Source organism: Tasmannia lanceolata, unplaced genomic scaffold (assembly GCF_043159265.1).
Source record: "Tasmannia lanceolata isolate RefF3 unplaced genomic scaffold, GAP_Taslan_0.1 ptg000044l, whole genome shotgun sequence".
In the NCBI taxonomy this organism is placed as follows: Eukaryota; Viridiplantae; Streptophyta; class Magnoliopsida; order Canellales; family Winteraceae; genus Tasmannia; species Tasmannia lanceolata.
Genome location: NW_027518721.1, coordinates 5,744,795 through 5,758,500, shown reverse-complemented (window position 1 = coordinate 5,758,500; position 13,706 = coordinate 5,744,795). Strand labels below are relative to the sequence as shown.

The window sequence follows — 13,706 nt, the reverse complement described above, 5'->3', positions numbered from 1 at the left end:
ACAACTATGGTCTCTTATCCCCTTTGAACATCATACAACTATGATGTCTCATTTCCTTGGAATCCGTACAAATATGGTATTTCATTCTCTTCGAGTCCATACAACTATGGTCTCTTATACCCTTTGAACATCATACAACTATGATGTCTCATTTCCTTGGAATCCGTATAAATACGGTATTTCATCTTACCCAAGCCCATTCAAAAAAATGATGCTGCGTTTTCATTAAGAATCTTTCAAAAGTCATCCATTATTCTCTCTGAGACCATTTGAAAATGACGTCTCATTTCCTCTGAAGCTGTTCAAAAGCGATATTCCTTTCCCTCCGAAAATCCATTTGAAAATGGTATCCCATTTCTCTCGTTGCCAGCGGCACCGCAGCGGGTTTATTTTATTGCATTCCAATTCTAGGATTTCATCTAAGGTCTTGCATTATATTAGGTTGCATTGTGTTTAGGGGGTTCCTTTGTCGATTAAAGCTACGCAAAATGGTTCTGTCATTTTGACTTTGGTATTCGATGACTACGTCGTCTCTACCAAAGAGGGGCATCTGTAGACACCCACATTTTGCTTTACTTTAACCAACAATAACCTAATATATTGATCCGTAGAATTTCATTGGTAAAGTATGCATCCTCAAATTTTTTGAAAAAAACAAAATGATAAAGAGATGTACCTGGTGAGATGATTAGATCCGAAAAATTGAAAAAATACCCTGATTGGTGAATTTAGTGTGATAAATCCATGTGAGAACCCCCTCTATCATTGATTTATATGTTTTAGGTCATTAATATCTTGATCTGACTTTACGGATCATCAATCGGGACAAAATAAGCTAGGGTCACTTCATAGCCCGGACCCTGATTCCATTCCGAGACCCGATTTCCGTAAATCGTTAGATCAATGGCAGATCTTTACCTGGGTCTAACCATCCAAAACCACCTAACCATCCAAACCTCACCTAACCTCTCCTCTCATCCTAACCATCCAAACCTCACCTAACCTCACCTAACCTCACCTAACCACCTAACCTCACCCAACCTTACCTAACCTCACCTAACCTTACCTAACCTTACCTAACCCCACCTAACCTCACCTAACCTCCTATCCCATTCTCCTATAAATACCCTCTCATCCCACCAAAGAGAAAAAGAAGAAAAAGAACCCCTCTCTTAGAAAATTCATCCCTCTCCCTCATCTCTTCAAGGGTTCGGCCATCCTTGCCGGATCGGGTGATTTTATACGTTGGGTGATATATATCAAAAGCAGTCATTATCAAGCAAGGAATCATCTTCAAGGAATTAACATCAAAGAAAAATCAAACACAAAGTGGATTTTCAAACAGGTAGGCATTTATTTCAATTCTATGTAGGGTCTGTTTTCATGCATATCTTTTACTTTAAAAGAAAAACCATGTTAGGAAGCATTTAGGATCAATCTTTAATCATATTCTTCTTGATGGTAGACTTTGAAGTTATACATGTTTCCCTCTTCTCTTAACCCATCTTATCTTCATTTTTATTTTTCCCTAATGGTTCACACCCTGGTTCCCCCTGGTTAGCCTCTGGTTAGACCCTGGTTGCACCCAGGTTCGTTGCTGGTTGCACCCAGGTTCGATGCTGGTTGCACCCTGGTTCCCTGCTGGTTCGCACCCTGGTTCCCTGCTGGTTCGCACTCTGCTTCCCTACTAATTCGCACCCTGGTTCGCACCCTGGCCAGCCCCTGGTCGTACTCTGGTTCGCACCCTGGTTCACACCCTGGTTCCCCCTGGTTAGCCTCTGGTTAGACCCTGGTTGCACCCAGGTTCGCTGCTGGTTGCACCCAGGTTCGATGCTGGTTGCACCCTGGTTCCCTTGCTGGTTCGCACCCTGGTTCCCTGCTGGTTCGCACCCTGGTGCACCCTGGTCCGCACCCTGGTTTATACCCTGCTTCCTCCTGGTTAGACCATGGCTAGTCTCGGGTTTGCTCCTAACTTAGACCCAACTCACTAAACCCCATACCCATAAGCCTTAAACCCTATAACCATAGCCACACATCAACCCAAGCCATACCTTTGTCCACTCACTGAGGCACACCATTTATCCATAAATCTGGTTACATTAAATCTAACCCAGCCAGGCCACCTGCAGCTTAAGTCAAATCGCCCCAATACAATCCAACCAAGTGGGATCCCAACCCAGCTCAACTGAGTCAACTCTAGCCAACCTCCCTAGTCGAGTTGACCCAACTCTCTAGTCGAGTATGCTCAACCTCTTTAACCGATTGGACTCTCCCCTTAGTTGACTCAATCCAATTCCTTAATCAACCCATCCCAATGCAACCGAGTCGCATTCGACCAAGTGGCGGCCTTCCATGTCACAACCGAGTCATTCCCCTATTCTACTAGTGCCCGTTTACACCTAATAGAACTTCCTCCCTTTTGCCTAACCAAGTCATATCCCAACACAATCTGAGTCGCATGTCTGAATCCATTTGGCCGAATCTCATAAGCCCGCCCATTTTGAATTCCCAAAATTCAAACCCTTGATGATTCCTATATGCTCAATTCTTTGATGCAAATTCCCAATTCCAAAATCCCATTGCTAAATCAATGTTTCTGAATCTCAAGTCCAATGCTCAAATACAAACCCGATTCCTGATCCAAATACCAATTCTGTTTTCCAAAATCCAAGTAACCTCCCCAGCGGAACTACGTGTGGCTTGATCCCCATCGCGGGGTACGTAGGCAATTTGGCACTCCCAAGTTCAGTCGCACCTTTATCTATCTTTCTCATTCCCTCACACTATTTCATCATCTCTTCCATCCCTTTTTTCACTAACCTCGAGAATTTAAATCGATTTGTCTTGTGTCTTTCGGAACCATTGGATCGCGGTTTCCATCGTAAGGACCCTTAGAGCCCAATTTAGGAACACCGGTGTCGTGTCGTGTCCTAAGTTTTAGGGAGTCCTAGAGTTAGGAGTCCAGCCTCATCACGGACGTTTGCTATGTATAGCAACCGTGCCATAGGTCTAGTTACACTAGTCACCCAATCTTTCCCTAGGACAAGCCTAGTAAACTAGGATGTAGGCAAACCTGCATTAGTCTAAGGGACCATTTGCATTTAGATGAGAATCATATAGCATCTTAGATGAAATCCTAAGATAATAAAATCCTCAACTTGAATTAAATAACTTCTCCTAAAACTGTTGAAACAGTCAATCCCGTCTAGGTCGGTGTCCTAGTTGAGTTAGGCATAAGTAGCTTAGCTTAGGTGCACCGAACTACGTCGACTCTGATCCCAGTGAGGCTTGGGTACGTAGGCAGCTTGGATGTCTGACGGCATACCACCCGCGAGTCGGCACCACAACAAATTGTGGTGTTTTGTATATTAATTTTCTTGTAAATGCTTAATCAAATCACTTAGGACTTTCCATGAAATTAGAATTTTAGGAGAACTTTCACTTAGATTGAATCCAGACAAATTAATAAATTAAGATACACATTTAGGATTCACATTGAAATTAGATGTTAGGATGCATGTCACTTAGTTCGCACTTTAACATAGAGTTGAATGAGCCATTTAAAATAAATTTAAAAGAGTTAGCTTTTGGAATCGAAGACCGATTATCGGGCAGGAATGGTGCATGTGGTGGATAACTCCCCATACCTTCCATTCTCGTAACCAGGTAGCGAGTCTAGATTTCTGGTTAATTTCGGGTCCTAGATCCCACATCTAGGTGGCGACTCTGTCAGTCTCTTTTGTGTGGAGTTCGGATTGCCTTAGTGATCCCAAGTTCACATGAAAGACGAATTCAAATCAATAATAAAATGCACACGCCAATCGCGTGGATACGAGAGACCAAGAGAAGAGAGCGCGGCGGCTCGCGCCCCACCCCTTCTCGCGGGATCCGGGTACGACAATAGCTCCCGGGCTTCTGGGTCATCGGTGGAGGCCGCTCCTCTGGAGTCTCCTGCTTGAGTTTCTTCTGCTCATGAGGCGGAGATTAGGGACATCCAGTCTGGTGCCATTATTCGTCCCGGTTGGGTGACGTGTTTCAAGAACACCTTGGGGGAAGGGGCGGCGGAGAAGGTCAGGAGGGAGTTTCACATTCCCGATGGTTACAGGATTAGGGTTCCATCTTTTGCGGAGGGGGTGTGTGAGGGTACCACGGAGGAGGAGGTAGCTTTTTATGTGGAGGCTTTTCGGGCGGGAGTTAGGTTCCCGCTCTTGGGCATTATAGTAGAGGCCCTTGAGTTTTACCGGGTGGCCCCTTCCCAACTGGCGCCTAATAGTTGGCGCACTCTCTTGGCTTTTGTGGCCAAGGCGGGTCTTTACAAGGTTCAGCCTACCCTCCCGCTGCTCCGGGCCTGCGTTGCCCTTAGCCCGTTGGTGAAGGGGGAGGACAGCTGGTTATATCTGACCCAGCGCCCTCAGGTGAAGATTGCGGCAAACTTGCCTTTTTCCATCAAAAAGTGGAAGGAGGAGTATGTGTTCATTACTCCTCCTTCGGACGTTGGCTGGGACTTTCCTCGCTCTTGGAGGCGCTCCGTTGAGTGGCGCAGGAAGTCCCTCCCCGACGAGTCTGATTACAGCAAATTTGACTTGGGAAAGCTCGCTTCTGGGGAGGCTATTTATGTTTCTGAGTTTAGGTGGGAGAGGGGCCTGAAGAGGCTTGGTTTGCTGAGAGCTGCGGAGGGGAGGGCCCGTTGTATGGGCGAGGGAACGGGGGAGAGTTCCGCCAGCTATCGCGGTGAGCCCCCTCCCCCCCCCCCCTTTTTTTTGTTGCTGTTCCCCTTTGTTCTGAGCGGTTGTTGTTCTCTTGTTCTTGGCAGGAGGTATGTCTTCTTCTGGTGACGCTGGTAAGGGGAAAGGGGTTGCGGCGGCGAAGAAGGGTCTGGTGAGCCGCAAGAAGATCCCTTCTGATTTTATGGCCGCGGCCAGGCTGGGTCGGTCGCAAGCAAGGCTTCCAGCATACGTGCCTTCCAGCCCTTCTGGTCGTGTGGTCGGAGAGAAGGGGGCGGCCATGTCTTCTCCTCCGGAGTCAGAGCCTTCTACTAAGAGGGCTGTCCCTTGTGGCGCTCGACAGGGGGAAGCTGGTTGTGGGGCGCGTCCTCCTGCCTTTTCGGAGGACGCGCCAAGCCGGATGGAGGGTGCGGTTATGACCAAGCTTCTTTTGGAGCGGGTGGAGCTTCCGCCGCAGAGCTTCCAGGTGCGAGGGGAGCTGTTTAAACCTGACTGGAAGATTGGCGTTGAGGATAGCGTTCTCGCGAATCCCCGTGTTGGGGTGGAGCTAGGGTGACGACCGCTCTTCCTGGCGACGAGGCTGAGCTGGAGGGCTTTGATCGTAGGGCCCTGGGGGCTCAGTATTTTGAATCAACATCTTGCGTAAGTACTGGGTGGCCGGTTTTCTGATTGTACTTTTCTCCCTTTGTTGTTTTTGAGACTTGTGGACCCCGATCCCGAGGACGGCTGGGCGACGAGGGACACGAGGTCCCATCGCCTGTCCTCTAAGATCTCCACAATGTGAAGGAGAGCTCTACCAAGGAACTCTCGAAATGGTGCCACTCATAGTATGGGTGGCGATACAAATGAGATACCTCTCGATTCAAGGACTGGCCCGGAACCAAGATGTACCTATAACAAAGAAGAGTCGCCATCCAGGAAAGTAGGCCCTGGATCCCATGAAATACTCTGTTGCAACGGATAACCAGAGATACAAAAGTCCGTGCCTGATGACGAATGGGGAAGGTGTTAAGCGCCCCCAATTCGCCCAAGTGCAAGCACCTGGTCTCTTATGCCATTTTTAATTAATTTTGAAGAGTTTTGGGCTAAAATCATATGAAATGGGAACGAGCATCCCCGAGAAAACGTCTATCTAAGCATGCATGACCCGGGGATGGGCAAAAGAAAATAGACATCCAAATCCTAACTCACCGCATCTACTCCTAACCCATCACATCTAGGAAAGTAGTAACATCCGCATGCACAGCTACAGCTAAACAAGCAATATCAGATATGGTAAGCAGAAAAGCAGTAAATAGCGCACAAAGAATAAGCAAGCTGAAAGTAAACACACAAGGAACCAAAGACAAACACACGATAAACTAAAAGATGCGAGGAAAGAAATGAATCGATAAATCGACGGTATGCGCAAACCCAAAATGCCAGGGAAAAGAAAATGGGACATACGATAGACTCAGGGAGCGATTCTAAAGGAATCGAGCTCAGTGATCCTGATCCGCTAAAGATCGGATAAGTCTCACGATCGTCATAGCCTATCGTTGGGCTCAGCGAGGACAATCCCTGTGAAGGGGCCACGCTACGTCATCGCCCGTCTCAAAACCCGATAAAACGTCGGAAAACCGATAAGACCGGCAAACCACGATGAAAATCGGCAATGAAATGAAAAGAAGGCTCCGAGTGACCTGGCAATCACCATCCTTGCCCATTTTGGTTTTTTGTATTTTTGAGAAAAGCTTGAAAGATATTTTCAGATGCTGAAATGATTTTTTTTTGAAGGGTTTAAAGGATTTTATTGAAAAGTTTGAACGATTTTATTGAAAAGGTTTGACTGAACTTGGGATGACGATCCCAAGCTGCCTACGTACCCTGTGAAAAGGGATCAAGCCAACGTAGTTCGAAACAGCTTTTCGAAAAACGCTTTTGTTGTTTTTGAATTTTTGATTGTTTTTGGATTTTTGGTTATTTGATTTTTATGTGTTTTTGTTTATCCCTTTTGATTAAAAAAATGGGGTTTTGGCTCAGGAGGTTGCCGTCCGTCATAGCCTAAACCCGATAGAAACTCCGAAAATCGATGAAGATCTCGAAAACCGAATGAAATCCCGAAACGCAGGAACTCGTAGGAGAAAACGGAACGGAAAGAGCCCCAAAATGAAAGAAAATCCCAAACTCCAAGGAAAGTCGAAAGAGAGGCAAAGGAAGAGTATTACCTGTTTGGAGGGAAATTGCCAATGCAGAGGATTCCTTGGAACTTTAGTGTCGGCACCGGAAATGGTGGCCGAGCATCTCCCGGATCGTGACGGTGCCGGATCTAAGCTGGAATTGTCGAAGTTTCTGATCCGATGGCAAGGTTGATGAATCGATTGCCGGAATTTTCAAGGATTGTTGGTATAAATGGCGAGGCGGCTTCGATGGTACAGTTGAAATAGAGAGTTAGATCTGATGGGGAGATGAGATTCAAGTCACTGGAAATGAAGGGAACGGAGGTGAATAAGCAATAGAGCCGGCTTTTGGTGGTACCGACGGGAGAAATAAATGGTGGAGAAGTGGGTTTTGAAGTGGGTCTGATATGGGTTTGGATTAGGTGAATGGGGCTTTCAGGTTAGGGGCTAGAAAGGACGGTGGTTGAAGCAATGGTGAAAATGGGTTTAGATTTTGGGGGAAAAAGAAAGAAAGAAGAGGATATGATAAGGGTGGCTGCCGGTGGAAGAAGTGGTGGCTGGAGATTGGGAAGTGTGGCAATGGGTGTCTAAGTGGGTAGTAGGGTCGGATTTTGGATTAAAATAGAGGTATGGATGAGATGGTTTCTTGAAATGAAGGGAGAAGGGGTTGCAAATGGAAGAAAACCCAAATGGGTTTAATGGGTAAGAGAGAATGGTGGTGGATAGGTGGCCGGAGCAGATGGTCGGCAGGACCGAGGTTGGGGAAAACAACCCCAAACCTCCCTCTATCTCTCTCTCTCTCTCTCTCTCTCTGTTTTTTCCCTTTTTCTTTTGAATGGGGTAATGGTGGTGGAGGGAGGAGAAGAGATGGGTTTTCGAAGTGGGTTTCGGTTTTTGGAGGTGGGGAAGATGGGTTTCGCCTTTGGGGGTTGAGGAAGGTGTAGGTGGAGGGCGATGGGGGATTTTCGAAGGGTTGGGTGGTGGTGGAGCTGGAGGTAGAGGACGGTGGTGGTGGTGCCGGATTTTCGAAATACCGAAATGGGTTTCGGTTTTTGGGGTTGGGGAAAATGGGTTTGGGCTTCGGTGGTTGGGGGAGGTGAAGGTGGAGGATGGTGGAGGATTTTCGAAGGGTTTTGGTGGCTGTTGGTGGTGTGGTGGTGGTGGTTGTCCGTTTTTTAGAAAATGGGTTTTGTGGTTGGGGATTGGTGGGGGTTGGCCGGCCAAAAGTGGGGTTGGCCGGTTGCAGAGATGGGTTTTTGGTGGGGTTTCGGTGGTGTTGGAGATGGGGATCGTGGCCGATGGGGGTGGAGGAGGAAATGGGGGTGGTGGCCGACGGTGGTGGTGAGTTTGGTGGAGGTGGCAGCTGGTGGTGGAGGTTGCAGAGAAAAAGGAAGATGGAGGAGGAGGTGGCGGCTGGCAGTGGAGGTTGCTGGAAAACTATCGGCGGCTCCGGTGGGATGTGGGTTGGAAGAAGGGTGGCCGGTGGTGGTTGGCTCGATGGAGGTTGATGGTTGTGGACGGTGGTCGGAGGTGGCACGGCCGGAGGTGGTGGTGGTTAAGGCTTGCAGTTGCAGAGGGTTTGGGTTTGGGGAGATGGTCGCCGGGGAGTCGTCTTGCCGGAGGTGGTGGCCGGAATCCGGTTGGGTGGCCAGCGACTCCCTCCCTTCCCTCTTTCTTTTTTTCTGCTGTTTCCTCCTGGCGAGAGAGATCAGACCCTTCTCTTGAGCAGGGGAGACTCATCATGAGGAGAGGAAATCATGAGTTGTTGTCCCCCTCTTGTCCCCCCATTGCCTCTTAATATTTGTTAAAAATCAAAAACCATCATTCCAAATGGCATCGGATACCAAAATAAAACCAAGAGATACTCATTGCTTGGGAGTTTTAAATCGAAAGAAAATGATGATGTTTTCCTCTTTGACCATAGAATAATTCGGTGGGCCATTTCACTTGCATATTAGTAGACCCCACTATCTACTTAATTAGGAAAACACAATTATATTTAATGGGCACACCCTCACTTGGTAATTGCACACTCATAAACAAGGGGTTGATATTGACACACTCATTTTGTTCTTTTCTCATTCTCCCATGACGCAAGAAAAAAATGGAAGCTGATATCCACACACCCATATTTGACAAAGGCACAAACTCTGCTTGTCCTTTCTTCAAATTTTTGCCCGAATTAATTATAATTTTGCAAGGTTTCAGACACTTCGGGAACTTGAGACTGACTTTGATTCTTAGGGACTTCGAAGTTGGTTCCGAGACTCAGATTTCGGGATTTATTCAATTTTTTTAGAGAATTTTTGGGTCAGGTCAAAATGGGGTGTCTACAAGACTGTGCGTTGAAAATTTTATGATGGCTTGCTTTTGTAGTCCCAAAGCTATGCCAGGAGGATGGTGCAGTGCCTGCTCGAGGATGAGGCTGAGATAGGTGCTTTTGAGGAGCGAGTCCGGCAGCTGAGCGAGGACTTGGACAAAGCCCAGGCAGAGAAGGCGACCTTCGATGACACTGTCGCTCAACTTTGGGAAGACCTCCGGAGAACCATGGAAGGGAAGAGCCGTGCGGCGGACAAATTGGCGGTGGCTCGACGAACGCATGTCCGGGAGCTGGCGAAGGCGCGGGAGGAATGGCGCGACTCTGAGGAGTTTTTCAAGGCCGCGGCCATGTTCAGTGTGGACGTTGAGATAGATGCGTTTGCTGAATGCCGGCGGCGTGTCCGCGAGGTCGATCCTTCCTTCCCCCTTGACAAGCTGATGCATGAGGCTGAAGGAGGCGCTCCGGAGGGTCTTTCGGAGGTACCGGTGGAAGTGCCGGGGTCGGCTGAAGAGGAGGTGGCTGCCTTGGCAGATCCTGTAGTTGCCGAGACTTCTGAGGGGGCTCAGTAATGTTCGGATGCCTCAGGAAGTTTGCTCTTTCTTTTTTTTGGCGTTATTGACGTATTTGGTCTGTAATAACATTTGAACTATCTTTCTTTCCTTTATATATGGCGTGCCGCGAGCTCTTTGCTCTTCGGGCTATTTGAGTTGTGATTTTTGTTGGCGAGGGTGCTCCTAGTGCACCCCGCAGGATGTCTTTTTTATGGAAGGACTATCTTCCCCTCGAGTGATCAGTTCGGGGTTAATGGGTCCCGCCTCCCCTTAAAGGGGGGGTCTTTTTTTTCATGGGGAGCGTTTTAGGGTATCTTTGGGGGGGGGGGGGGCGGCCCCGGTGATACCTCTGTCTCACTCCCTGTCTTCTTTCGAGTCCCTTATTTATCATGAGCCGGAAAGTGGAGATGCATATGGCTTAGGTAGAAACGCTATTCCATTGATTTGTTAAGGAAGGAAATACATCTTTGCTTCTAGAAACACCAAAAGGAGACAAACAAAACACTCGTGATATTTTAAAAGGAAAACATGGGACTTACCCTATCTTTTTACTGGTAAAACTCTCGGAGGTTGTCCATGCTCCAACTGCGAGGGACTGGGGTCCCGTCGAGGCGTTCTAGCTGGTAGGCCACGGGGCAGAGTGCTCGAACGACCCTGTATGGTCCTTCCCATTTAGGTGCGAGCTTCCCGGCATTGCGGGGGTCGGATACCTCCGCCCGTCGAAGTACCAGGTCTCCGGGTTTTACCGAGGGCTTTTTTACTCGGGCGTTGTAGTACCGTGCCACCCTCTACTGGTAGGAGGCGGTTCGGAGGAGGGCCTGCTCTCTTTTTTCGAGTACGAGGTCGAGGGTATTCCGTAAGAGTTCAGAGTTTTCCTTTTCATCATAATTCTCCGTGCGGAAGCTGGAGAGGCCGATTTCTAGCGGAATGACCGCTTCGGTTCCGAAGGTCAAACTAAAAGGGGATTCTCCAGTCACGGTCCGCGGCGTCGTCCGATAGGCCCAGAGGACGCTAAGGGGCGCCTCTACCCAGTTTTTCCCGGCTTCTCCCAATCGCTTCTTGAGGCTCTGAAGCAAGATTCTGTTAGTTACCTCTACCTGCCCGTTGGCCTGCGGGTGTGCTGCGAGGGGAAACGGTGCTCGATGCTTAGGCTATCGCAGAATCTGCCGAATTCAGCACTTGCGAACTGGGGACCGTTGTCTGTTACAAGTGTCTTTGGGATGCCGAAACGGCAGACTACGTCGTGATAAAAGAAGTTCTCCGTCGCTTTTGAATTGGGCTTTGCTACGGCTTTAACCTCGACCCATTTGGTGAAGTAGTCGATGGCGGCGTACAGCATTGTACGCCCCCCGGAGGCTTTTGGGAAAGGCCCGAGTAGATCCATGCCCCACATGGCGAAAGGCAGAGGCCCTGCCATCGCGGTGTATGGTGTGGCCGGTTGACGGGGGGTGGTCGCGTACCTTTGGCAGGGGCTGCATTTTTTGACGAACTCCTTGGCGTCCCTGAGGATCGTAGGCCAGAAGTAACTGTGCCTCACGATTTTCTGAGCCAGAGTCATGCCGCCTCCGTGATCTCCGCAGATTCCTTCATGTACTTCTCGTAGCGCGTACTCTGATTTGGAGGGTACCAGGCATCAGAGATACGGCCATGTGTATGACTGTTTGTAGAGCCTGGGCCCGTGGACCACGTAGTGGGTGGCTCTTGCGGTTAAGCGCCGGGCTTTTAGCTTATCCGCCGGCAGTATCCCGTCTTTCAGGTATCGCATGATGGGGTCCATCCAGTTTGGTCCAGGTGGAATTTCCAAAACTTGCACCTCGTCGATGCTGGGGTGGGGCAGTATTTCTGTGAGCACGGTGCCGAAGTCATGGGTCTCTTCGGCGGCCATTTTTGACAATGCATCCGCTCGATATGTCTCGCGGGACCTGGAGGATTTCTACCTCTCCCATTCCTTGCAGTTTTTCTTTTACCTTCTGGAGGTATCTCTTCATTCTGAAGCCCTTGGCTTCATATGTTCCGTTCACGTGGTTGACGACGAGCTGGGAGTCGCTGTGGACTTTTAGCTTTTCCGCACCAAGCTCTGCGGCTAGGCTTAGTCCTGCCAGCAAGGCTTCGTATTCAGCCTCGTTGTTGGAGGCTTTGAAATCTAGCCTGAGGGCATATTCCAGTGTGAATCCTTCTGGGCCGCGGAGGACCACTCCCGTCCCGTGCCCTGCTCTGCCTGCTGAGCCGTCAACATGTAGGGTCCAGTGAGTCTCGTCGCTCTGTCCTGCTGAGCTCGGCGCCACGTCTTCGCGAGCCGTTTGTTTGGTGGAGCCCTCGCCATTCTTCAGTGTTGCCGGTTCCGCGGCCGGGGCCGTGAATTCCACTATGAAGTCAGCGAGGGCTTGGGATTTGATAGCTGGCCTCGGGCGGACTTGTATGTCGAACTCTCCCAACTCGACGGCCCAACTTACCATCATGCCCGAGGTCTCTGGCTTTTGGAGAATTTTCCTCAGGGGTTGGTCGGTTAGCAGCACAATGGGGTGGGCCTGGAAGTAGGGGTGGAGCTTCCGGGCTGCGCAGACGACTGCGAGGGCGAATTTCTCTATGTTTAGGTACCGGACCTCTGGACCATGGAGAGTCTTGCTCACATAGTACACCGGATGTTCCATCTTGTCGCTTTGCTTGGCCAATACCGCACTCACCACCGTGGGGCTGATGGCCAGGTACAGAAATAGGTCCTCCCCCGGCTCAGGTTTGGCGAGTACGGGTGGTGTCTGAAGGTATTGTTTCAGGGCATCGAATGCTTCTTGACAGGCCGGGGTCCATTCGAATTCTTGTATATTTTTCAGTTGTTTGAAGAAGGGTTGGCATTTCTCCGCTGACTTTGGCATGAATCGGCCGAGGGCCGTGATTCGACCCGCGAGCCTTTGTACTTCTACCGCTGTTTTCGGGGGCTCCATGTCTAGGATGGCCTGGATCTTCTCAGGGTTGGCCTCAATCCCTCTCTAGCTAACCATGAACCCTAAGAACTTTTCGGAAGTTACCCCGAAGGCGCATTTGATGGGGTTCAGCTTCATCCGGGCTCGCCGCAGAGTGTCGAAAGTTTCCTGAAGGTCGGAGATGTGCTTGGAGGCTTCCAGGCTTTTTACCAGCATGTCGTCTACATATACTTCTACGTTCCTTCCGATTTGAGCCCGGAATAGCTTATTTACGAGCCGTTGGTAGGTGGCGCCCGCATTTTTGAGCCCGAATGGCATAACGGTGTAACAGTAGACCCCCTGATCGGTAATGAACGTTGTTTTGGGATGCCTGGCTCGTGCATTTTCACCTGATTGTAGCCCGAGAACGCATCCAAGAAGGTGAGGAGTTCGTGTCCGGATGTGGCGTCGATGAGTTGGTCTATGCCCGGGAGGGGGTAGGGGTCCTTTGGACAGGCCCGGTTTAGGTCTGTGAAGTCTATACAGGCCCTCCAGCCTCCACTAGCTTTTTTGACCATGACGACGTTAGACAGCCACTCAGGGTACTGGATTTCTCTGATGAACCCGGCTTGTAGCAGCTTCTCTACTTCAGCCTTTATATGAGTTTGACGTTCTACTGCGAAGTTCCTCTTTTTTTGCCGGATGGGTTTAAGGGCTGGGTTCACGTTTAACTTGTGAACGGCCAATTCCTTGGGGATTCCGGGCATGTCCTTGGTGGACCATGCGGACACGTATTTGTTTGTTCTGAGGAAGGCGATCATCTGGTCTCGCAGGGGGCCTTTCAGTAGGGAACTTATCCGGACTTGTCTCTCCGGCTGATCTTCGGCTATTGGGATGGAGTCTAGCTCATCGGCGGGTTCTCCTCTGATTGTGTGGGCCCGCTACCGGGGGTCTTCACTACTGATTGTGAAGTTTTCCGCCGGAGCATTGGTTCCTCTTAGGCTCGCTGCGTAGTACTGGCGTGCTATCATCTGCTGTCCCCGGACCTCCCC

General features: G+C 49.5%; 2 protein-coding genes across 2 annotated transcripts; one reads left to right on the top strand and one right to left on the bottom strand.

Moving 5' to 3' along the window:
* Window positions 1-1,154: 1,154 nt before the first annotated feature.
* Window positions 1,155-9,898, top strand: LOC143863248 (uncharacterized). Its single transcript, XM_077373918.1, has 2 exons — window positions 1,155-1,345; window positions 9,260-9,898. Exon 2 carries the CDS (start codon window positions 9,281-9,283, stop codon window positions 9,770-9,772), a length of 492 nt encoding a protein of 163 aa, XP_077230033.1. The 5' UTR covers window positions 1,155-1,345; window positions 9,260-9,280; the 3' UTR covers window positions 9,773-9,898.
* Window positions 9,899-11,616: 1,718 nt separating this feature from the next.
* Window positions 11,617-12,405, bottom strand: LOC143863322 (uncharacterized). Its single transcript, XM_077374009.1, has 2 exons — window positions 12,216-12,405; window positions 11,617-12,119 (listed from the first exon to the last, which is right to left on the bottom strand). Exons 1-2 carry the CDS (start codon window positions 12,403-12,405, stop codon window positions 11,617-11,619), a joined length of 693 nt encoding a protein of 230 aa, XP_077230124.1.
* Window positions 12,406-13,706: the final 1,301 nt, after the last annotated feature.

Excerpts from the sequence above, each read along its gene's own strand:
- LOC143863322 (XM_077374009.1), bottom strand. The coding sequence starts at position 12,405 with ATGGAACATCCGGTGTACTATGTGAGCAAGACTCTCCATGGTCCAGAG. Across the intron at positions 12,120-12,215 it reads CCAAAAGCCAGAGACCTCGG|TGGAATTCACGGCCCCGGCC; the intron begins GCATGATGGTAA and ends CTGACTTCATAG.
- LOC143863248 (XM_077373918.1), top strand. The coding sequence starts at position 9,281 with ATGGTGCAGTGCCTGCTCGAGGATGAGGCTGAGATAGGTGCTTTTGAG.